Raw genomic sequence first — 24433 nt, forward strand, 5'->3', positions numbered from 1 at the left:
GTTTTATTTTTAAAAAGCAAATTAAAAGCTTTGATTTAAGAATGTTTTGTAGATGTTAGGCTGTCCTGTGATAATTTGGAAAATGACACATAACAAGAGCTAGGGATTACTATTTCAGAGTGGTCCTGTGTTATGATATGAATAATAAATGGTAATATAGGTTTAAGCAATCAAAGATGTCCATAGAGAAATGATGGCCCCTAATCATCATCATGAGTAAGAACAGCTTCCATTCTCTTATCCAGTGGAGATTTAAAAAAAATATTTCCTTTGTTTTTCGGAGTCCACATTTGTTTGTAAGGTACAGGTAAATGTGTTTTCCTCCTTCTGTCCTGAGAGCAAATATATATTATAGACAATAGAAAAAAAATCAAAGGAAAAATACTATAAATCTTTATACACGTGTATTAATAGTTTTACAGTTCATTCTTTGTTGTTGTTGTTGTTTTAATTTGAAGGAGATATGATACAATAAGAGAAAGGAAAATGTGAGTTTTGGAGTCAGGTGTATGTGAAGGCAAATCCTGACAGCTCATAGTCCTCTAACTTGATGACTGTGGGGCTTTGGTAAAGTTACAGTTGCCCTTAGCATTTCCATCTCTAAAACAGAAGCAATATCCTACTCTCATCTGTTTGAAAAGACTAAGCAATATAATTTATCCATAGAACCTGGCAGAACACATATAATATGTACAGTAAATGTTGGTTTCCTCTCTTTTCCTTTTTTTTTTAAATTTAGGGCCTAACAGAAAATGAGGAGGTTTTAAATTTTTACAAGTTAGCATTTCATAGATACTAAATTTCACCACAGGAACCTGGACTTAGTCAAAATTATCTTCTAGTGGATCTTATAATCAATATACATGCGATGATTAAAGATAGCAGTTGGTTATTCTTTCCAATAAACTGATAAAGAGAAAGCACTCTTTTCTTTCTACAGTTCTTTTCTACAGTTGAACATTAACCCATGTATGCTAAAGCTTTCCCTATAGTGAAGCATGTGAGGCAGTCTAAATTACCGAAATTGTTCTTAAGAATACCTTGTTTTAAACCCTTATTTATAACAAACTAGACAACTATGTGATGTAAACTGGGTAGTTTATGCTAAATTTCAAGGGTTATAAACCATGGATTGTTAAATACCTAAGAATTTTGACAAGGCTACTCAATCTACATGGGAAATAAGTCTATTTCTTTCCTCTAAAAAGTCTATTTTTTTAATTATATATAACTACCACTTTCTTAAAAAAGATTTTATTTATTTATTTGACAGAAAGAGAGACAGCGAGAGAGGAAACACAAGCAGGGGGAGTGGGAGAGAGAGAAGCAGGCTTCCGCGGAGCAGGGAGCCCGATGTGGGGTTAGATCCCAGGACCCTGTGATCATGACCTGAGCTGACCTGAGCTGAAAACAGACGCTTAATCACTGAGCCACCCAGGCGCCCCTTTAACTACCATGTTTTTGTGATGTTTATGGTCTTTATGGTCTTTGAAACTTTTACAGTCAGCTTTAAGAAAAAAAGAATGCAAAAAAAAGAGAAAGAAGAAAGCATTCTTTAGTTGTAACTCTCAAGTATTCAGTTATAAAAGGTCATCAGAATTCTACATAAGTAACACACAATATTCAGATTTAAAAACTGAGATATTATTCAATCAACTAAAAATTTGTGTTGAAATGTAATTTTTATTCCTATTTTTTAAACCAGCTGTAGCTCATAAGCATGACATGAGTACCAAAGGACATCCACACATTTTGTAAAAACTAAATGTGATTCTGAAAACGATTCAACATTCTGAGTTTGTTAGAAAGTAAAAAGGATTAATGACTGTGGATATAAAAAGATGTGATTATTTCACACAGAAATCATGCAGCTGTGTCTTTTACAACTAAAATACTGCGGTAGATTATGGACATTAAAAGCACATATTGAAGGATGCTTTCAGAGAGAATGCAAAACAGAAGACAATAAAACAACAAAAAAACAATCATGACTTTAATGTTACCCTGTGATTGGTTCATAAGAAGTGATTAGGTATATTTGATATGCTGTGGACCTCACCTTTTCTGTCCTGATTTTCAAATCATTTATTTTATGTCCATGAGGAAGAAAAATTTTAAAGAAATTTTGTACTATTGTGTTTTCCTTGGATTTTCTCAATTTGCATTCTCATATATACAGTTATTGAGGATAAAAGGAATGCTCTCAAAAGGTTAGAACAAGTCAAAAAACAATGGATAGTAGAATGAGTAAAAGAATCCTATGGATAAATCAATAATGATGATGTGGCAGATTGCACTAATTTTTGCAATTACTTTCTGCGCAATCACGGATGCAAATACGCATACATGGATTAATGTTCCATTGTACAGAACTATAAACAGCTCATGAGTGATTTCCTTTAACTTGGTATGGGAAAGGATAACACTTGGGTTGGTGGAATACCTGAAAGCCAGGAGGCCATGATCTAGTACAAGTTTTGAGCAGCACTGCAAAGTTACACAAATTCTTTAGCTTTTTCCCCTCTGCCAGAAGGACAGCATGTTCCAAAGAGAATCCTCTTCAGCTTGATTCTTGGAATGCAGAGACACCCAGAGCAGAACACAGAGGATCCACAATCAAAGCAGATTAGTTGTTTTGCTTTTTATTTCTTTACTGTGATGAAAATAACTCTTATAGATTGGCTGTATTTTATGTTATCATGGCTCTGCCCTTGGGTTAGTCTACCAACCAATAATGTATACCATTCCACCCAGACAAAAACAAAACAAAATAAACAAACAAAACAACCGTACATTTATGGTAGATATCTTCCTGGTCATTCAATTTCCTTACACTGGAAGATCTTATTTTGAATGTCTGTTTTGCTTCCATGTGAGTTTTACTTATAGAGAACTGCTATTTGAGTAGAAATCCTTCTCATAGGACTAACCAATGCAAACATAGCTTAAATGTAATTGTTCGTAGGTTTTACTTTTGATGTATCGTTTTAACCCAAAGATGTTATTCTATTTTTTGGTAATGAGAGATCACATTATTCCTTATGCTAAAGTCTTATAATATTTTGGGTATAGCAGCTCTTTTGAAATTATATTTCAGTTTTTACAGTGTACTCTGCTCTCACTACTGATGATTGTCCTTTCTTTGCTTAACATGTTAAAAGGTAAACATCCTGTTTATATCTCTCTTTCCACCAATATACTGTTGTAGAAAAAACAGACAGTGTTTTAGAAACAAACAGACATAAAAAAAAATCGATCTGAGAAAACTAGGCTTCTGACAAGAAGCAGAGCCAAATATCTAAAGGCAGTAAAAACAGGCATGTTGGCTTAACACCAATTGGCATCTGCAAGATATTATGGGAAGGAAATAACTAGTCTTAGAGAGCTTCGACAAAGAAACGTAATATGTTTTGCAAAACACTCCAAATGAAAGCATCGGACTTTTGGATTATTAACAGTTATCCGCCCAAAAAGTCTGAAAAATTTTTAAACAAAATTGCCCAGCTACCACAATGTTCTCTATAGAGCAATGACATGAAAAAAGAGGAACTGAAAATAAATAGTTCCCATGTCAGATGAAACTGAATCTACCTCTAGTGAAACACAACTAAGTTACTTACCTCTCTTTTGGAGTTGTTTACAATGTTATAATGAACATTTTTGTTATGTATGTTACAGACTTCTGCTATTATTTTGGTAAGATTCATTTTCAGAAGTGAGATTTCTCAGTTACGAACACTCTAAATTTATATAGATACTCTAAACGGAACTGTTCAGCCTTAATGTGCATGTAAATCACCCAGAGATCTTGTTAACATGTAGATTCTGATTCATTAATCTGAGATGGAATCTGAGATTCTGCAGTTCTAACAAGCTCCAAGGTAATGCTGATGCTACTAGACCATGAACCACACGAGTAATGAGGCTCTAAACCACAGTAAAACTTATTACCAATTTATATATATGTATTTGTCAGTCACCTGTGTGTTCCCTTAAGGAAGGTGTTGGGTCTTTGCACTGTTATAGGTAACTCAGTACATGTTTGTCAAACAATGGACAGATGATTTGTCTACCTTATCAAAGTGCTATAAGGAAGAAAAACATATAACCAAATGTATAAAATACTAAAACTTAACATTTATTTTTTGATTTAGTTGCCAAGAATGTCATTATTAAGATCCATCAACATAGCAATTTTAATCCCAAATTCTTTTGTGTTATATTTATGACTATTTACATAAATGGTTTCAAATCACTTGAGCAGATAACTGCCTTAAAAACCATTAAAATTTAATTAACAATATTATTTTAAATTCCATTTTTTGAAAATTTTCTTTACCAGAAAAAAATGAGAAATAAAGATAGAGGGGAAAAAGAGAGATGGGAGACAGATTGAGACAGAGATAAAAAGAGACAAAGACAGAGAGGAATGGATATAACCAATCTTATGTAGTATATCTTTAGTTTTAAAAACCAATATGGCAATTTTTTTCCCTCTTCAATACCATTATTTTAATGACTCCCTGGGATGAAGCTTCAGAAAAGATTTCATTTTCTTGCTTTCAGTTCTTTTTCTTAAAACAGAATATGCATTCTAATAGAGGAAAGAGTTCCATGCATTTTTAGTGAGTATTTCAAATTGCATATGTTTTTAGCAGATTTGCTCCTTTAATTATGTTCAGTTATACTAAAATAAAAGGAATTTGTATTTCCTACGAAGATACCAAATGAAAATGAGAAGCACAAGTACTAATCAATTTTGAAAGAAGGTAGTGTATGACATAGAATTAAAACTATCTGTGGACACTTAATACAAAATGTAATTTACATAGACAAAAGTGAGAATTGAGTATTTTTTAAATCAAATAAGGATATTTAGAATCTTACACTCATAGGGTTGTAAGACAATTTTTAAAAATCGAATTGCTGTTCTATCTATAGTGTATCTTATTGCCTGACTTCTGACCTTTGTTCTTGAAAGAGATACACATGCAAACAGTATATGGTAAAACTTGCAAGCTATTAAACTACTTTGCAGCCATAGCGACTTATACACTAAGTGGTTATTGAGGTAGTATTCATTATTTTCTATGCTAGTAATTTAATGCTACTGGACATCAATCATCTATTTTTCCATTCTAATAATGAAGAAAATATTTTCTTTATATAAACAAAATTAAGTATCTGATGAAATGCCTAAGTTGAACAATGTGGTAACAAGATAGATTCTCATAAGCACTTTCAGGGAAAAAAAAATTAAAACACACATATTAAAAAGAAGAACTATTTCTACTAAAATTTAAATTATGACTTTTAAAACTGTGCATTCAAAACCACTGGTCAAATAGGACTTGTTTTAATGCTGCTGAGAGTGAAAAATATTTTCTAAAGTTGCAAATGAACAAATCTTAATATATTATCTAGCTGTTCTTAGAATGAATTTTGGTTTGATTTTTTAAAATATCTCTATTGGGGAGCCTTTGTGGCTCAGTTGGTTAAGCATCTGCTTTCAGCTCAGGTCATGACCCCAGGGTCCTGGGATCCAGCCCTGCATCCAGCTCCCTACTCAGCAGGGAGTCTGCTTCTCCCTCTCCTTGTGCTGCTCTCCCTGCTTGTGCTTGCTCTCTCTTACTCCATCAAATGAAAAAAATAAAATCTTAAAAAATAATAATAAATAAATTAAAATATCTCTATCAAGAAAAGGGTACTTCTTCCTGCACTCCTCTCCATGGGAAGGTATTTTGTCCAAACAATCCTTTTCTCTGTATTCTTGACTCTGCCCACAGAAGTGCAGTGAGTTAACAGAAAGGCTGGTGTAGGAAAGGGACTGACATGAGTAACCCCGCCGCTTCCTCTTCTTCTTCAAGATGTGCCTGTCAGGAGAGAGCACAAGCTCCGGTCTGTTCTTCACTGTGTTGGGCTGTAGAGAGCCTAGGTTGATGTGGGAGCCACACATATGCTCGTGTGACCATGGGTGGCTCAGGGCTACAATCATGACTGCTTGGCCAAGTCTGTGTAATACTAGAGATGAGAGTCAGGCATCATTTAAAATTATTATAAATAATTTGTTACAATACTTTATAAAATTTTAAGTGAATTTTTTGAGCTGCATCTTCCTTAGTCTTTTTGTCTTTTTCAATTGATCCAGAACCTAGGTTTGGTGTTTTATGGTGGGCACCCTCCCTCTCCCCAGTCAACTCAGCAGTTTTAAGCTCTCTTTATTTTTTTCCCGTTCACTTATATTTTTTTTGTTGTTGTTGTTCTATATTCAGTACACAGAGACACTTTTATTCCAGTATTTGTCATATATTGTATTATAATGAAATATATTATAAAAATAGTCATGAAATATATTCCATAGCTAGAAATCAATATATCCCAGTAGTGCAATCTTTTTCAAGATTGATTCCTCATATTGAGTAGATTATTTTAGATATTTAAACAGTGATGGAGTTTAGATATCATTATCCAAATAGAAGCAAGCTGAATTGCCATATTGATAAATAGTCTGGAAGCTATAAGATGAAATAAGTGTGGAAAATGATATATATTGAAGAAGGTTTTTTACAATTTATTTTTCCCTATAGGGAGATAATTCAATCACTGGCTTTATCTATCATAAAATATCCCATTAAAGGTTTCAAGTATGCTATCCAAAGTTTTCTGTCTAAGTCAATAATATGATGTACTAAATAACTCAGGGAAAAAAGACATTTTTTATTTATTTCTTTTTCATCACTTTAATACTGAGAGTATTTTACACAACTCAATTTTTAAAATGTTTAAATTTAGTTGATGATCTGGTTACCTAAGAAGCAAGAAATAACTGGCCTTTTGTTTAAAATGTTTGCTTATATACATGACAGCCTCAGTGTGTTATTTTAGGGTTGTTACTTAGTTGGTTAAGGAGAGAGCAAGAGAGAGAATTAGCTCCAGTTAAATACCACAAATCTTATTTTTTTTAAAAAATGGAATGATACAATTTCATGTTCAACCAGGTAAAACATATAAGGCTAAAATATACTTACAGCAACAACAAAAAAAAGTTTAGTGTAATTACAACAGCAATATTTTTAAAATTGCCTGAAATCAATCTGGTGTACATTTTAATTGCAAATAGTTTATATCCTTAAGCTACTTAAATAATTTCATGCATTTTAGTTAACTTATTAACATCACCCAGCAGAGATTCCCGAAAGAAACTATAAGTAACATTTAGAGGGGGGGAGAAAAGAATTCTAATAGAAAATACCAGGAATATTAAATCCAAGGAATATTCAGAGGGTAGAAGGCTAGGGAGCCTGGAAATTCCATATCTTCCCCTCCCCCACCCCCACCCCACTCCATGATTTGCCTTTAAAAACATGCTTGAACAAGACTTTTAAATAATTGAATTTTGAGAGAACATATTACTATCATTGAATAATCAACCTGAAGAAATGATTTAATCCCACAAAAGATTTATACAGACAAAAAGCATACACAATAAAAACTAATCTGAATGCCAACATGTAGCAGCTACAATGCCAAAACAATGAAAACCAATCAAAAAGTCACCGCAATTTTAGTATAAGGAACAAAAATGTCCATAAAAATCATCTGTACTTTTTATCTTTTCTGCCTTTCCTCTGTCACTTGCTTCCTTTCTTATTTGGAGAATGTATTTTATGTTCTGAAATTCTGGGTATTATACATTGTTGACAGAAATGTGATGAAGCCTAATAGGAGTACAAGACCACTGCACTTTTTAAAAGAAGTTATAGTAATAATTTAACTTTCACTTTTACTTCAGACTTGATTACATTAATAATCATTGACTTTACTAACCCATAGAGACACAGCTTTCAGAGAATCAGTTTTTATAATTATTGGGATATTTTATAATTTTTTTCTATACACACTACTGTAATAACAATAACATAAATTCTTTAAATGTTTAAATTATGCCACACATTGTGCCGAGACTCTCTTCCTGCATGTACATTAATCTTCCCATGACCCTACCACACATATATTACTCTCCGACTTTCTCCTAAAGGAAACTAACAGAGAAGTTAATTAACATTTTAAAAATGTCACAATTGAATAAAATAAAATTAAAAAAATTCACAATTGGTTAAAAAAAAGGAGGAGAGTCAATTTTCAATACCAGGCTGATCCCTTTATCTTATTATTTTAGTATTATTCACTTATGGAAGACAAAGATAATGTGTTTCCCTGGCTGACCTTTTCTGTCTGCCTAAATCATCCACCGACTTTATTAAAAAATAAACCTTTAATTCCTTAAGGTTATTTGGCCGACTTATATTTCCTCATTGCATCCAGAAATCTCCTTTTCCAACTTCTCCATGCCTTGTTCACCTGCTCTTGCTTGCATTCTCCTTCTCTCCAATTCTGTATCTTTATTTGTTTAACTGACTGTTTTGGCTCTTTGGATTCAGTTTTCATTCAGTCTTCTTGAATTAGAGCTCAGTTATCCTCTGTGTATATCATACTTTTGGCATCTATTTAGTGATCTTGAACATCTCAGACTCTAAACGAAGTTGTAGTCTCATTTATTCATTTAACAAATATTTAATGAGAACCTATTGTGTGCCAGGCACTTATAACTATGGGGGTAAACTGTGGCAAAAACAAGACAAGTTTCCTGTTTTCAAAAAAATATGCAGAAATGACAGATAATAAGCCAAGAAACTAATAAATAAAATATTTCACATAAAAAGAAATACGATGAAGAATACAAAGAAGATCATTGAATAGCAGAGACTATTGGTGGACTACTGGGTACTATTCCTGGTAGCATGGACAGGAAAGCCCTCTATGGAAAGGAACATTTGAGCAGAAAAATTGTCCCAAAGGTCACTGTGGCTGAAAAATAGAGCATGATGAGAGGAGAGAAAAGTTGACGTCTGTGGTGAAAGCCAGTATCAGACCCTTCATGTAGTGCATTATAAACCGTAGCAAGACATTTGGATTTTATGTTAAGTGGCTAGTTGCAGGTTTTAACTGACACAGGGAATGATTTGACCTGATCCAAGTTTTAAAAACATCTGTGAGGAACATGGACCTCAGGCATATTCTGGAGAGAAACACGATGGTGACTTGGTCTAGGGATGTCCGGGTAGAAGTCAGAAAGGCTTGACATGGGGTATATTTGGGGAGGAAAAAAGGGACTGGCATGACTTACTGACAGACTGGACTGGCAGCTACAGGAAAGAAAAGACTCATCTTCTAATGTAGGAAAAATGAAGAACCAGTGGCCTTTCATACCATTGCACCATTGGTGTGAATCAGTCTGTCCAAATTCAGAAAACTTACTGAGGAACAGACAAGGAAGCAGAGAATCACTGTTTTCATATCCAATTATATTCAGTGTTCTTCATTATAGGAAAGAGTAACATCCTTTTCTAAATAAAATGGTTGGACATTATTTAAAGCCTTACACAAAACTAAATACATGGAATTCTGGGATATTTTTAAGTTTTAGGAAAATCCTATATTCCCTATTATGTTACCTGCCCAAATATCATCTAAGTGTATTCAAAATGCTGAATTATATATCACCATGATAAAACACATATTTAATGGTATAAAACCACAGATTTCTTATTTTTTACAAATTTATAAATTGAAGAAGTGACATTATTAATCTCTACATTCACATTACACATCATAATTGATATTTATTGATCATCGTCTCTATATCATATATCAACCACAATGAGAAATACTAAAATAGTGCTAACAAATGTAATTTTAGATTTTCAACATCTACTTCAGGAAACTTTTCCTGTTCTCTGTAACCAGAAGTGATGACTTCCACTTGTGCTTGACTGCACAATTATTCATTCTGTAAACAGAATTTGGCACATCACCTTGCATTGGAGTGTGCAGTAGTCATGACTGTATTTAATGCATGCTGTTACACTGTACACCGCCTTCAGGCAGGAACTAAGTAATAACCAGCTACCTTCCCATTGTGAATACCATAGAAAGCATTTAGTAATAACTCAGTGAATGCATTGAATAAATGAATGAATTCTAGAATTATTCAAACTGAAGCTATCTGGATTAATCAACACATTTTCCCCTGACTTTCACAGTTTTATGCACAAGCACACATAGGCACAAATATTTTCAAAGAGTCGTACCTCCCAAAGTAGCCGATAGCAAGAAATGGGTCCCATATTTCTTGATAAGGTTTTCTGTGATTTGCTGAAGGGTAGGTCGACGTCCCAAAAGTCTTATGTTGCGGAAGAATTCAGGAGCAAGAGGCAATGGGGAGCCAAGGAAATTTCTTCTCTCAACTGCAAGGTTATTTACTTTCCAGCGGCCAAACTCCCTGAAAAGCAAATTTATTTTTATTCATACATACATAATCTATCTGAGTGTTTTCATTTGAAAAGTTCACTTGGTAGTTTCGCTGGGGTCACCCCATTACAAAGAGTCTGTCCTGTAATAATATGTCACGTGCTATGAGTAGGAGAAGCAACATTTATAATTTATGTAACTGGAGTGAATATTCTGAAACTGAATCATATACAAGAAAAAATAAGCCACTTAAAAGAAACAGCTTCCACTGTCTTTGTTTTTTTTCTCCCAAGGAAAGATACACTCATAAACATGATTTTGTTATGCATAGAACATGAATGTAGAGCTATTTAAAAAATCACTAAGGTAATATTTTATTATTTTGTAAGGAAAATTGTAGAAAAGATAATGAATTTATTTTCATAATTCTAAGGATTCCTTTCTCTATTTATTTTAGAGTGGGACCTTAAAAAATTTGAAGACTATTACAGAGCTGTAGGGGAATTAAAAAAAAACATGATCAAAAGATAAACTTTTTTTACAGTAATTATTGTTTACAACATATTTTGAAACCTAAATTCAACTCCATTAATAATTTCTCAAGATGCAAATGACTTTTCAGGTGAATTTGGCCAAACTGAAATGGAAGATATAGTTGTAAATGATTTATACATTTGAACAAAGACTTATACATTTATATTGAGTTAAAATCCACCTAATGAGATACTTTAGCCAAGAACTATGGTGAACTGGATTCTCTGATTAACTGTGCAGATTTTTCTGATGAGTGGTCTGATAAAAATCTCAAATACCTTCCACAAGGAAGGAAGAATTCCATCTGCCAGGCCTAATACTCCCAGGTGTTTTATTTAACTTAATTACTATATAGCAAATAAAATATTGAATAAATATTGTATAAATATGTGCCATATTTATGTATATTTTTCCTCCAAAAAATGCCTGCAGTGCACCAATGAACAGTGAATGATAAAAGGATACAGCAGTGAACCAGACCAATACTGTCCATGGCCAAATGCAGTTCACATTCTAGAGAAAGTTTTTAAAAATAAATAAAACACGGACATTAACTTAAATTTTAAACAAATGCCAGAGTATTATAAGTGCTGAGAGCTACCACAGAGAGCCTGCTGTGATAAGCCATAGAGCTGTGGGTAGTGGGGCCCTGTTTTACTTTCAGTGACCAGAGAAGGCAACTCTGGAGAGGTGATATTTAATATTTAGGCAGTCTCTGAAGGGGGAAAAAAAAAGTTGCTAAAGGAGGGCAAGCAGGGAAAAGATGTACACAGAATAATGAAGAACAGTAAACACTTGCAGGACAAAGAGGTATATCCCTGACAGAACTTCTAACTAGGAATATTTCGCTCATGTGACAAACATTTGGCAGCCCAAAAATCCACTTGGTCTTTTGGAAATTAATTATAAGATAAGGTTCACTCAGGGATCTAGGGAATTCTTCAGCCTGAGAATAAGTCAATTTAGTGTCTCCTCCATAAATCAGCTGATCTGAACAGTTTTGTTCTACTGATGGTTCTCAAACTTTAGCACCTACTAGAGTCACCTGGAAACTCCACCCCAGAGTTTTCTGATTCATTAGGTCTGAAGTGGGATCCAGAGGTTGCATTTTTAACAAGCAACGCTAATGCTGCTATTCAGAAAAAAGCTATTAATTAGGTAATTTGACATATTGTCTTTAAAATTTTCACAAAGTGCTCTATTTTCAGTAAATGTAGGGTTTTTAGAAATATTATGCTCGATTTATTAATTCATGTTTCCTCAGAAGAGAGTACAGATGTCTTTTATCTTTCAAAACCTGTGTTGTTATTAACAATTTTTATGTCTTTTCCTTTTATAAAAAATTTACCTGAATTAATTGCACATGTATTATATATATGTATAGTATATAACATTATATATGTATAATATATAACACATTATTTTATACATTATATATTATAATATATATAATAGATTACACACAACATATTTACATATATAGTTATATGTAAATTATAATTATATGTAAATTATTATAATTCATTATACATTATATGTAATATATATTTATATACATATATATATATTTATATATATATTTATATACATATACATATAATTACATACATAATGTATACATATAACATATTACATTATGTGTAATATTATGATATATAACATATAATGTAAGTATAATATACTTATATATAATACATGTAAGTATATATTCAAATTTATGAAGAAGAGTGTTTAATTAAAACATTTAAGTTTTAATATTTTGTGATATATCTCAAGGTATATAATCATATAATGCTTGCAAAAAGTTATTTATTAAACCATGATCTAAATAATAGTTACTCAATTCCAAACTTTAAAGGTTTACCCTCAAATATGTACTTTTTTTATTCGCTGAAAAAAGTTTATAATTTTGTCAAGGAGTGACATAACTTGAACCTAAAATTGTGGTGTATCTTTTTCAATGATTTAAAGTGCTAAATTTATAAACTCATATGCATGTATCCATAGACTAACATGTGGGTTACTAAGTGAATTAACTGGATTTTAAATAGCCAAGAAGATTGATTCAATTGTGATATTGTACATACCATATAAGCTCTTTTTAAATGACTAGGTATCTCATACTAGATGACTGTGGGTAAATACAATTCTAGTGCAATTCTAGTCTTTCTTATTTTTAACAATTAGTCACTATACAAATAAAAACCCATGATCTATTCTGACCTGACTTAGTACTTTCTTTGTGCCTCTTAAATTTGACAAAAAAATAGATATAATATGAAAGAGCTATAGCAAACTTGTGTCATTTTCTGAAATCAGTTTTTAACACTAATTTATAAGAAAATGTATTAATTATTCACTATTATTACCATTACCAGAAATCTTCTAGCCTTGTAGATGAATGTAAGAAAAGCCCTTACCTCAAGAGCTCAAAGATTATATTTAGCAAGATAAAATATAAATGAATAAATTTCAATTCAGACTTTAAAATATTTTTATGTGCAAAAATACAACTGTGCAGTACTTTATTTAGCATAATTCCTCTACCCAATTTATCATTATCCTTTAATGTAAGTATAGTAATCTAACTTAATTTGAATGTGTTTTGTCTTCCCCTAGATTCACATACCCTGGAAAGCTATGCAGAGCCTCAGACTGTGGACAACTCTCCAGGAAGCTTTCTTCAGTTTTCAGGTGCCTTTTATTACCTCAGTCTGTAAACCCTGATGAAGTTTATAATCTCAGTTTACCTTCCAACATTTCAGTTGGACAAAACGCTTTGCCATCCCATCTGATTAGCCTCTCTGTCACATAACAACCAAAAGTAAAGGACAACTCTTTGGGAATATCATTAAACTAAGACTTATACTAAGACAAATTAGCCAAATGACTAACCAATCTAATTAATTAATTATTTAAAAAAAAAACATTATAGCTAGTAATTATAGCAAATCCTTTTCTTATCTTGAAAGCTCTATCTAAAATTCTTCTCCTAGGGGCACCTAGGTGGCTCAGTCAATTAAGTGTTGCCTTAGGCTCATGTCATGGTCTGGATCCCCGGGTCCTGGGATCAGCCCACATGAGGCTCCCTGCTCAGGGGGAGCCTGCTTCTCCCTCTCCCTGCTTCTCCTTCTCCCCACCCCCTGCTCATGCTCTCTTGCTATCTCTCTCTCTTGAATAAATAAATAAAATTTTTAAAAATAAATAAATAAATAAAATTATTCTCCTAGTTTTTCTTTTACATTTTGCATGAAGAATAAAGTAATTTTTATACTTTCATTGTGTACATCCAAAAAGTGTAATTTTGTGTGGGTGTGTAAAAAACACAAATGTTGATCTGAGATCTCTCATTTCCACTCTCCACATTATTGGTTTGTATTGTAATGATACATGATCACTGTTATAATCTCTACAGATTTCTGGTGAAAACCCAGATAGAAAGCACTGAAATAATCCTGAAAAGTGACAGTAAGAAGCACTTTAAGTAAAAGAAGTCATCTCTGGACCGTTAAGTACCACCGTGTGAGTAGTGAACATTAGGTATGCATACAAATACTCAGTGTCTCTTCAACCCTGGCACAGGATGAGATTGCAGTTACTGGTGTTTTTAAAATAGTGTGGCCATGTGGTTTACTTTGATTAATAAAGTATGCACATGTATAGTTATGCTGGTTCATCAGCCTGGGATCCTAATAAACAATGATGATTCAAATCCCCATTCCCCCATCCCCACTCCTGCAGCTTACTGGGATGAACAAGCTCATGAACTAAAAAGATATTTTGTCATGCAAAGCTATCAAGATTATGGGTTTATTAGTTGGTTTATTTGCTTGCTTTCTAGTAATATAATCTAGTACATCATAAGCAACATATTTTGACTTTGGGGTAACTTGAGAAGGCAATAAGGAACTAATGGTTGTATATAAATTGGAAACTTATAGATGCAGGTTTTTTTTTCTTTCCTGGAGATAAAATTCACCCCAGTTGCAACTAGACCATGCATTCATTAAATTTTGGAGAAACAAAGCAATGGGATGCTGAATTGAAAACATGCTGTCGGGTATGATTATCATGAGAATATTTTACCTAAAGGATCTAAATATTCCGTCCAGATTCATTATGTTTATATTAAATAAGAACATTGTTGCATCTAACTGAATGCTCCATTCTACCTGAAGCCTTCACAGTACATAAATATCTTCCCATCATAACCTTTGGAGGTCTTTAAATGAAATAGGCACAATCACTAGAGTTTAATGTAACTCAGCCCCTTTAGAAGCAGCACTATTTTGTGGAACACACAAATGGGCTATAAACAGTTCAGCCAGAACATTGCTTTGAAAATGTTTTTGTTGGCTCTAAGAAGCCTCTATTAGTTGATTAAGTTATATGTTTTCTTGTTAAAAATTCTGACTTTCAGGCATCTAGTATTATGTATGTCTATGTAATGTTTACTTTTCTACAATATTTATTATAATTTTATCTGTACCCATCTCATGTAAAAAGTTGGAAAACAAAAATGACATCAACAAATTCCGTTTAAATAATGATTACATCATTGCCATATTGCCACTGACCTTTCTTATTAGTATTTAAATTCTATGTGAATACATAAATATACTCAGTGTATTAAAATATGTTAACTACCACAGTTTCTTTCAATTTACACATATATATCCAGTTCCTGAAAAATATAGAATTCACCTCTGTTGATATTCAATTCAATAACAAAGGAAAAGCAGTAATAAAAACATTGACAAAATCAGATGATGCAGTTGCTGAAAGATTTACCCTTAACTACTAATTTACACTAAATAAAGTTGCTTATCTAAGTCTTAAGAGGTTATTATTATATTATTTTTCATAGCACTACATTTGTTGGCTTCTAATTTTAATTCTATCACTATTAATTAAATTTGTGTACACAGCAGAATATTAAAACACAATATATTACCCAAGCACTAATGTATGGTGAACAAATTCAGCATAAGAATCATAAATTGACTGCCAATCTTGAGTAGCAATATCCTTCTAATTGCATCTATAAAATCATACTGATCTTTAAAAATGCCACTAATAATCAATACTAGCTTCCCATAATTCTATTATGTGTAACTGTTACATATAAAAATGGTTCTTTGAACATTCTTTCCTTATAGCTTTCACATTGCACAGATGATGCTATTTTATATTTGGCCAGTAAAAGGGAAATATTCCTAATGGCCTGGATGACTGTAGCTCTGAAGCTAGTGTTTTTAAAGCAGCTGAATGCTAAGCAGTTGGCAGAGTAGAGAGTCCACTTTCTTTTGCCCTCCTGCCCCTTGAGACAAATCAACTTTAAAAAAAAATTAACAGTAACGAGTTTAAAGCTTGAGAGGTATTTTTGGATGAGGCTAGGAATTTAGCACAATGAATCTATGCAAATAAAATACTGGAAGAAAAGACCAATGAAAAATATGACTTACGTAAAATGTGTACATGCAGGATTTTTGAGAAGCACCATTAATGATTATAATATTTTGAAAGAGCTGCCAACACATACTAGATTAGAGAAGACAAATTGGCAGGATTGCAACAATATATTGCCCCCACCCTTATAAAGCAACAAGAATTAATTGTAGGTGTAGCTTCTTATCTATATCATTGAATTAAATAAAATGGAGGTGAGATTATAGAGAATATTTTAAGGAATGGTTTGTGGCTAGTACTATATATTTCTAATTATTAATAATGTTAAAATTTCAGGACTATGAAATGACTGAAAATTAATTTTATCTTACATAGCTTTAAGTTATTTTCTGTAATTTAATAGATAAGGTTTTATTCAAATTTTAAGGGAAATGCCACAGAATTCAGTTACTATAGTCAATGCCATTATTCCTAAAGATGACTCATTTAATAGAAACATAAAGGTACCACATGCTGTGCCCACACAGATATATACATAATATAGTAATTAATTATTTACATCTAAATTAAACTACTCTTTTGAATAGATATTAGCAGAAGTATTGATGTAAAAAATATACATACATGCTGTCAATGAAGGACTTTCTAAGTTGAAGAGAAGGAATTAAGTAACAAGCAAAAGCTTTTCTTTCTAAATTTTGGAAATATAGTTTTACATCTATTACAATTTATCACAATTCTCCATCAATCACATTAATAAATATAGAGATTTGGTAATTATTAATCAGCATAGACAAACCAAGAGACAGATACAACTGAGCGAAAATAAAATAATTCCCTCTGAAACAAGAAATAAACAAATATGAAGGTCCCTTTTTTTTACACTTATAATTTAAAGGATATTTATCTTGGTTAATTAGTGAAAATATTTGCATTTCCACATTAATTTAAATATTTTAGGGAGGAAATGTTAGCTTTTCAAAAGAGAATAGATTTAAGAGTAAGCTGAAGTTTCAAATCCCACCCTCACCAGTTAAATTCACAAAATTCAAAGTCCTGTGAATTCTGGCATATTCTTAACTTCACTGAGATAAAGTCATTTCACTTAGGCACATACATCTAATAGTACAAACTCTATAGACTTTTTAAAGAAGCAGAATGTGTAACACTTAACTAAAATGGTACAGGGGACATTGTTTACCTCTTAGCAAATTTTGGTATGTGTATGCTTGTGAAGTCACAAATTTGTTGTCCTAGGATGTCAACTGTTTAAATATATATGAACATTGATCAAGGTCATAAGCCTTAGTGGAATTACTCAGTAAAATTAACAAAATAATTTATAAATAAAGCCATATTCAGAAAACCTACAAGGGCATCTTGGTGGCTCAGTTGGTTAAGTGTCCGACTTGATTTTGGCTCAGGTCTTGATCTCAGGGTGGTGAGATCAAGCTGTGCCAGTATCAGGCTCGTGCTCAGCACAGAATATGCTTGAGATTCTCTCTCTCTCCTTCTCCCTTTGCCCCTCCCCCTGCTCACATATTCTTCTCTCTCTCAAATAAATAAATAAATAAAATTAAAAATAAAGTAAAGGAATCTATAAATTGCTCTTCTTTGTCCAGGCACAGACTAATAAGTTAAATGCTCATGAGGAAGGTTATTGCCAAAAGAATAGTTACCTGTTAATGAAAAATTAATCCGCTTTGTGATAATGTCTTTAAACATTTAAGCAATAACTTTATTAAGATTTCTTTATGGTGGTCCAGTCTCTACCTTAAATATTGGATCAAACATTCACAAGCCATGGATTATGACAACTAGCTAACCAATTAAATATTTGAACTTGCAATAAGTTACAAATTCATATGCTGCTTCATTTCAAGTAATATAAGGTAAAAATGTAAGATCAAGGGTCATTCTCTTTGAAAATAATGACAATTTTTAGAGGCAATGAATATAAATTGTTAATATTTTTAATGAAATTTTTCCATAATAAAAATTCATTTTAAATTGTAACACAATTTAATAGAATATATATTTTTTCCTGAAATAGGTTTTAAAATGGCTTAAAGAAAACTCTTCTTAAAATGTTACGATTTTTTGGGCGCCTGGGTGGCTCAGTTGGTTAAGCGACTGCCTTCGGCTCAGGTCATGATCCTGGAGTCCCGGGATCGAGTCCCACATCGGGCTCCCTGATCAGCAGGGAGTCTGCTTCTCCCTCTGACCCTCTTCCCTCTTGTGCTCTCTATCTCTCATTCTCTCTCTCTCAAATAAATAAATAAAATCTTTAAAAAAATAAAAATCTTTTAAAAAAAAGGTTACGATTTTTCCCACATAGTTAAGGGAAATAAACTTGCCATTAATTTTATGTCTTTTGCATCAACACATGGAAAAGAGGCTGGATATGGTCTTTTACAACAAATTTTTGGAAAAAAAGTGTATACTCTTAAATTTACAAGGTGTAAATTATTATTCCCCAAATTATAACCTTTCAGCCTGAATCAGACTTGAGCTGTCAAAATAACATTTTACACAAAAAAAGCTTTTGAAACATAAACTGTCAATGTCACGTTTCTCTGGATATTACCCTCAGAGTTTATGGATGACAAATTGAAATTTATTATCTAACAGCACTTAGTCTTCCTGTCTTCTATGCTTGAGATTTATACAAAATAAATTTGTTAACTATCACCCACGATATACAGACTTTGAAGACACAAATATCACACAGGGAAACTGCAGTCATATTTACCCCACACCAACCCAGTCCTCAACCAATAGTTATATATACTCATAGCTGAGTATTTTCATTCCTAGTAATTAATATATTTTTGTAGTTACTTGATTAATACCTGCCTCCTCCTTTATGCAATAGGCTCAACATAGATGCTTTCTTTTTATGGCCATGTATTCTTCAGACTCAGATGCATGACTTGTAGTAATCAATAAATACATACTGAATCAACAAATGAGTAATGTTCTCTTGTGAGCTAAAATGAAATGACTATATAAGTAAGATAGGGATGGGGTTTGTGACTTGTGAGCATACACCCTGGCTAAAATTCATAGAAAACCAAACCTACTGGAAGAATGTATTTCTCAGTCATGCTCTTGGAATGTTCAAGAGACTGAGGGAAGTTAGGAGTTAACTGTTGGCTAAATTGAAAATCATTAATGACTAGGAAACAATGTACTCCTGCTAAATCTAATATATATGGATATCGAGAAAAATGGAACCATTGTCTGTGAGCGCAGTGAAATATATAGTGGTGGTGCTCATAGCCTCAGTTAGTTAATGCACTTTGGGGAGAGTAGTCCTGCTATTTCCATTATAAGAGGACCTTCAATCTTTCACATCTGTGTCACCCATCTGGGAAGGGAAGAAGACTGATTAATACAAAATCAACTCCCATCTCGCCAGGGAAGAAATAAATACAGAATATATAAGTTGACTAGCTTTCTATTAACACTATTAAAATATAAATTTTTTACCCATTAATTTTTTTTTACCCATTAACGGACAATAAATGTAAAGTTAAAGTTTGGCAGGCAAAAAGCGAAATGTTTATATTAATGACAATTTAAAAATTTGATTGGCAAATAACTTTTATCTCAATATAACATTTGGAATGATAATCTTGTTCTGAAAGCAAATAATCTATGAGGTGTAAACAAGTGCACTGTGAAGTACATGTTCTTATTATCGGCTTTCAGTGAGTAAGAGGACCTTGGTGCCAATTATTCCTCCAAGTATGTACACCTAAAAAGAGGCTGAACCCAAGGGGATTTGACACCAAAACCAATGCCCTTAACTTCTTTATAGATTAAGAGCAACTCAGGATTGAAAAGTGGACTTTAATGGGAATGTATGATGTGTGTGTGTGTGTAAAATAAAAATATAGAAACAGAGAGAGAGGGGGTATGGAAAAAGTTGGGAAGAGTTTAGCAATCATATGGGGAATAATGTGAGAAATATTATAATATTAATTTATATTAATATAAATATAATGGAAACAAAATGCCAATTACAGATTAATCCTGTATTGTCCCAACTAATGGTTATCCTAGAAACAGAGAACATAAATATCTGCGTGTAGAAGGAGCTAAAGAAATTTTGGGAGTGATTCATATTTCTTAGAAGAGGATGGTAGAATTGAAGGGACCGCACGAAGAGGTCTGTGATCAATTGCTTTTACACGTGACATAGTATAGTCCAAACCCCCCACTCAAAAGTACAAAGAATAAAAAGCCTCAGAGGGAGAAACACAGATGGTAAGAGAAGAAATACATTCCTAGATGGGATCATTCAGCAGTGTTGAGGGAACTCAAGGATGAAATTGGGAAGCTGATGGGGGAAAATCTGTTACATCAAACAAGCACCAAACTGAAGGTTGCCGATAGGACTCCAGTGCATAAGAAGCGTCCTAGAGATGCATAAAGTCCTGTAAATCCACAGGGAAACTTAAATTCCACAACAGAAGTTTAACATCACTCAACGTAAAACAGTGCGCCACAAGAAAAAAATCATGATTTCTACAAAGGGATATTATGTTTGATCGCTTTACTGTAACTACCTTTAATGAAAAATAGGCATGTAAAAGAATTCATGAATATAATCTATCGATTCTTTTAAAAATTCTCAAAATTTGCTTTAAAAAAACGGGTTGCTAGAGTGCTAGTAGTTCAGAACACTTACATTTGGAAAAAAGTTATCCAAATAATGGAAATATCTGGAAAGAAAGATTAATCACAACAAAAAGAACCAATCAGATGTGGCACTTAATTAGTATGCAACATAAATAGACAATCTATATTCAGTGAAATAGTTTTAACATACCTAGAAAAGGAAGAACAATTGAATAGGATCCAGGGGGGCAGACTTCTAAAAAAGAAAAGACTGAAACCTCCCAGAACCACAGAAAGTTAAAACTGAACATACGTAATATTTGGTTAAAAGAGAAGAAAGAGAATAATAAAGGATGTATCTGTGGTGATAGTGGAAGACAGCACATTGGTAAATATAAGAATCATGAAAAACATCTTTAGAGGTTTTTACTGCTTTATTGCTGACACTGAAAAGGAAGTGGATCAATAAAACTAAAATACTGATGAACCTGTACCACAGAGAGTCACACTATGTGACAAAGGAAAATGGAAAATAAAGGGTCAAAATAATAATCAAAGAAGTATCCAAGGAAAATTTACAAGAATGAAAGGAGATGGGGGGAGAGTGGAAATGGGGTCAACCTGAGGACACTGGGGAAAAAACAGAGGAAACAAAAGGAAAATAAAAGAAGATTTATACTATCTTGAAAGGAGAAGTCAAAGTATTTTCTAATTTCCATTTCAACATTAGAGGATTGATAAAAACAAATGAAAATGAATACATATAACTGATAGTTTCTAATTTCCATTTTTTTGCCCAGTCAACACCATCAGTTTGAGCTTTGTTTGTTTGTTTGTTTGTTTCATTTGTTTTGTTTTTTTAGAGAAAGAGAGAGAGCAGGGGCAGAAAGGGGCAGAGGGAGAGAGAGAATCTCAAGCAACCTCCACACTCAGTACGGAGCCCAACACAGAGCTCCAACCCAGGACCCTGAGATTATGACCTGAGGCAAAATCAAGTTAGTCACTCAACCGACTGAGCCACCCAGAGGCTCCTGAGTTTTCTTTTTAAATATAGATCATTTCAAGATATCGATGACTTTAAAAATAGTCAATATTCTGAATCACAAGTATAATGAAAATATGAAAAGAATAAATTACTGATGAACACCATGAATAAAGGCAAGATATTAAAGATATTTCAATATATAGTTAGCATTAAATTTATATTCATGGACACTTTAGGTCCAATAGTCATGTCTATGATGAAAGGTAACATGAAAAATAGCTGATATTTACTGAGCAATTTTTATGTGATAAATGTTATGTGTTTTTCTGTCTCTATTACTTTCACACACAATCTTAGGAAATAAGTATAAATGTCAAATAAGAAAGTCAAATGCTATACTGACACTTGCAAATTTGGGGGAAGGAAGATTTAGGGAAATACACTAGAATGAATATAAGACTCCAGTTTGCAATTGATTTGTTTATCACCAAATTAATCCCTGGTTACAGAGGGTCTCCACCTCCTACAGAAGAAATTCAGTTGCTAAATCTCATTTTGAGTGGCTGATGTTTAAAAATAGGCAGCAGCTTCAGTTCCAAAGTTGTAGCTTTCCCAGAGCTCTTTCCTGTAAGTCCATAGATACAGCTCGATTCTCTAAGATTGTCTCCTGTCTTTTAGCTAAATGGCTCTGTGGGAAAGTTGCTACCTAGACAATTGGAGCCTTTTTCATCTTGGCATGAGTTAATTCATTGATTAGATATTTATTGAGCATTTATCATATTCCAGAACTGTTGCCAGACACTATTGAATATACTTGTTACTGTTACTGACAGAACAGCTAACCTAGCTAGAGAAAGCTGAGGAATTTTATCAGTACACTGGCATAGTGCTTGTGAGATCTGGGAGTTATATGTATACCTAAGGTCAAAGGAAGAAAAAAAGGTTCAATTGTGTACTTTAATTTCATAAAATAATTGTAATCAGCTGGCATAAAACAGGCATTCAATAAATACTCCTTGAATGAATGAATGAATGAATGAATGAATATTTGAACACACTTCTTGTTTTTTAAGATTTATTCATTTGAGAGAGATAGAGTGAGCGAGTGGGGGGAGGGACAGAAAGAGAGGGAGAGAAGCAGAAACCCAGATGAGTGGGGAGCCCGATGTGGGGCTCGATCCCACAACGCTGAGAACAAGACCTGAGCCGAAGTCAAGAGTCTGACTCTTAACCCACTGAGTCACCCAGGTGCCCCTTGAGTACAATTCTTAATGTGATTAAGTTGACTGATATAGCAATTTTTTATTAAATGTTTTATTATGGGTTAATGGTAGGATTCCTATTCACTTGTAAAAAATAACAAAATTCATAAACTCTTTTTCAAGTTTCTTCTAATGGTTACATCTTACAACACTATTGTAAAACATCGCAACTAGGATATTGGCATTAACACAGTCAAGATACAGAACATTTCCTTCTCCGCAAAGATCCTTCATGTTGTCCTTTTTTAGACGTATATATTTTCCTTCTGACCCCCAAATTCCTGACAACCACTAATCTTTACTTCAATAATTTTCTCATTTTAACAATGTTATATAAATGGAATCATACAGTGTGTAACCTAGTGGCATTGGCTTTTTTCCACTCAGAGTAATTCCTTGGAGATTCATTTAAATTGTGGCAGGTATCAAAATTTGTTCATTTTTGTTGCTGAGTAGTATTGCATGGTAATTGTATCAGTTTGTTTCACCATTCACCTGTTGAAGGCTATTTCTATTGTTTCTGGGTTTTGGCTACTACAAATAAAACTCTTTTAAACATTTGTGTACAGGTTTTTGTGTGATCACAAGTCTTAATTTCTTTGGGATAAATGCCCAGAAGTGCAATTGTTGGGTATTATGATGACTATAGCATTTTACATTATCGGGACCAATGTCTAAGTGAAGCAGTTTCTCCATGTCCTCCCCAGCATTTTTTGTATTTTCTTTCTATTTTAGCCATTTTGATAGGTATGTAGTTATAGCTCATTGGGATTGGTTGATTTTAATTTGCATCTTTTTTAATAGCTAATGATATTCACCATGTTTTCATGGTTTATTTGCCATGTGTATAATCTTCTTCACTAAATATCTGGTCATATCGTTTGCAAATATTCTATCTGGATTTTTTAATGATTAATTTTGATAGGAATAGATTAGATAGAAGATAGATACAGATAGATAATAGTCCTTTATTAAATATGTGAGTTGCAAATATGTTCTTGCAAATATTTGTATGTATATAGCCTGTATTTTCACCCTCTTAACAGGATCTGCCAAACAGTAAACGTTTTTAATATTGATGTTGTTCAGTTTATCAAATTTTTCTTATATGGATCATACTTTTGGTGTCAAATCTAAGAACTTTTTGTCTAACCCCAGATCTCAAAGATTTTTTATTGTTTTATTGTGTTTTCATTTTCCTGACATTGTCTTGCAGAGAAGTTTTAAAATTAAATGAAGCCCAACTTATAAATTATTGCTTTCACTGATTTTGCCTTTGGTGCTGTATCTAAAAAGTCATCACCAC

At 32.8% G+C, this 24433-nt stretch overlaps 1 protein-coding gene across 2 annotated transcripts in view; it reads right to left on the reverse strand.

Moving 5' to 3' along the window:
• Positions 1-24433, reverse strand: part of BRINP3 (BMP/retinoic acid inducible neural specific 3) — a 364729-nt gene that overhangs the window by 187364 nt on the left and 152932 nt on the right. Inside the window, exon 2 of one of the 2 annotated variants that reach the window (XM_028104768.2) lies at positions 10152-10342. The exons of the other annotated variant lie outside the window; for it this stretch is intronic. Coding sequence (XP_027960569.1) covers positions 10152-10342 — 191 coding nt within the window. The remainder of the gene's footprint in view (positions 1-10151; positions 10343-24433) is intronic. 2 annotated transcript variants of the gene reach the window in all.

The sequence above is a fragment of the Eumetopias jubatus genome, unplaced genomic scaffold (genome assembly GCF_037043125.1).
Source record: "Eumetopias jubatus isolate StellerSeaLion01/CBP00866 unplaced genomic scaffold, mEumJub1_p1.0 scaffold_12, whole genome shotgun sequence".
NCBI lineage: Eukaryota > Metazoa > Chordata > Mammalia > Carnivora > Otariidae > Eumetopias > Eumetopias jubatus.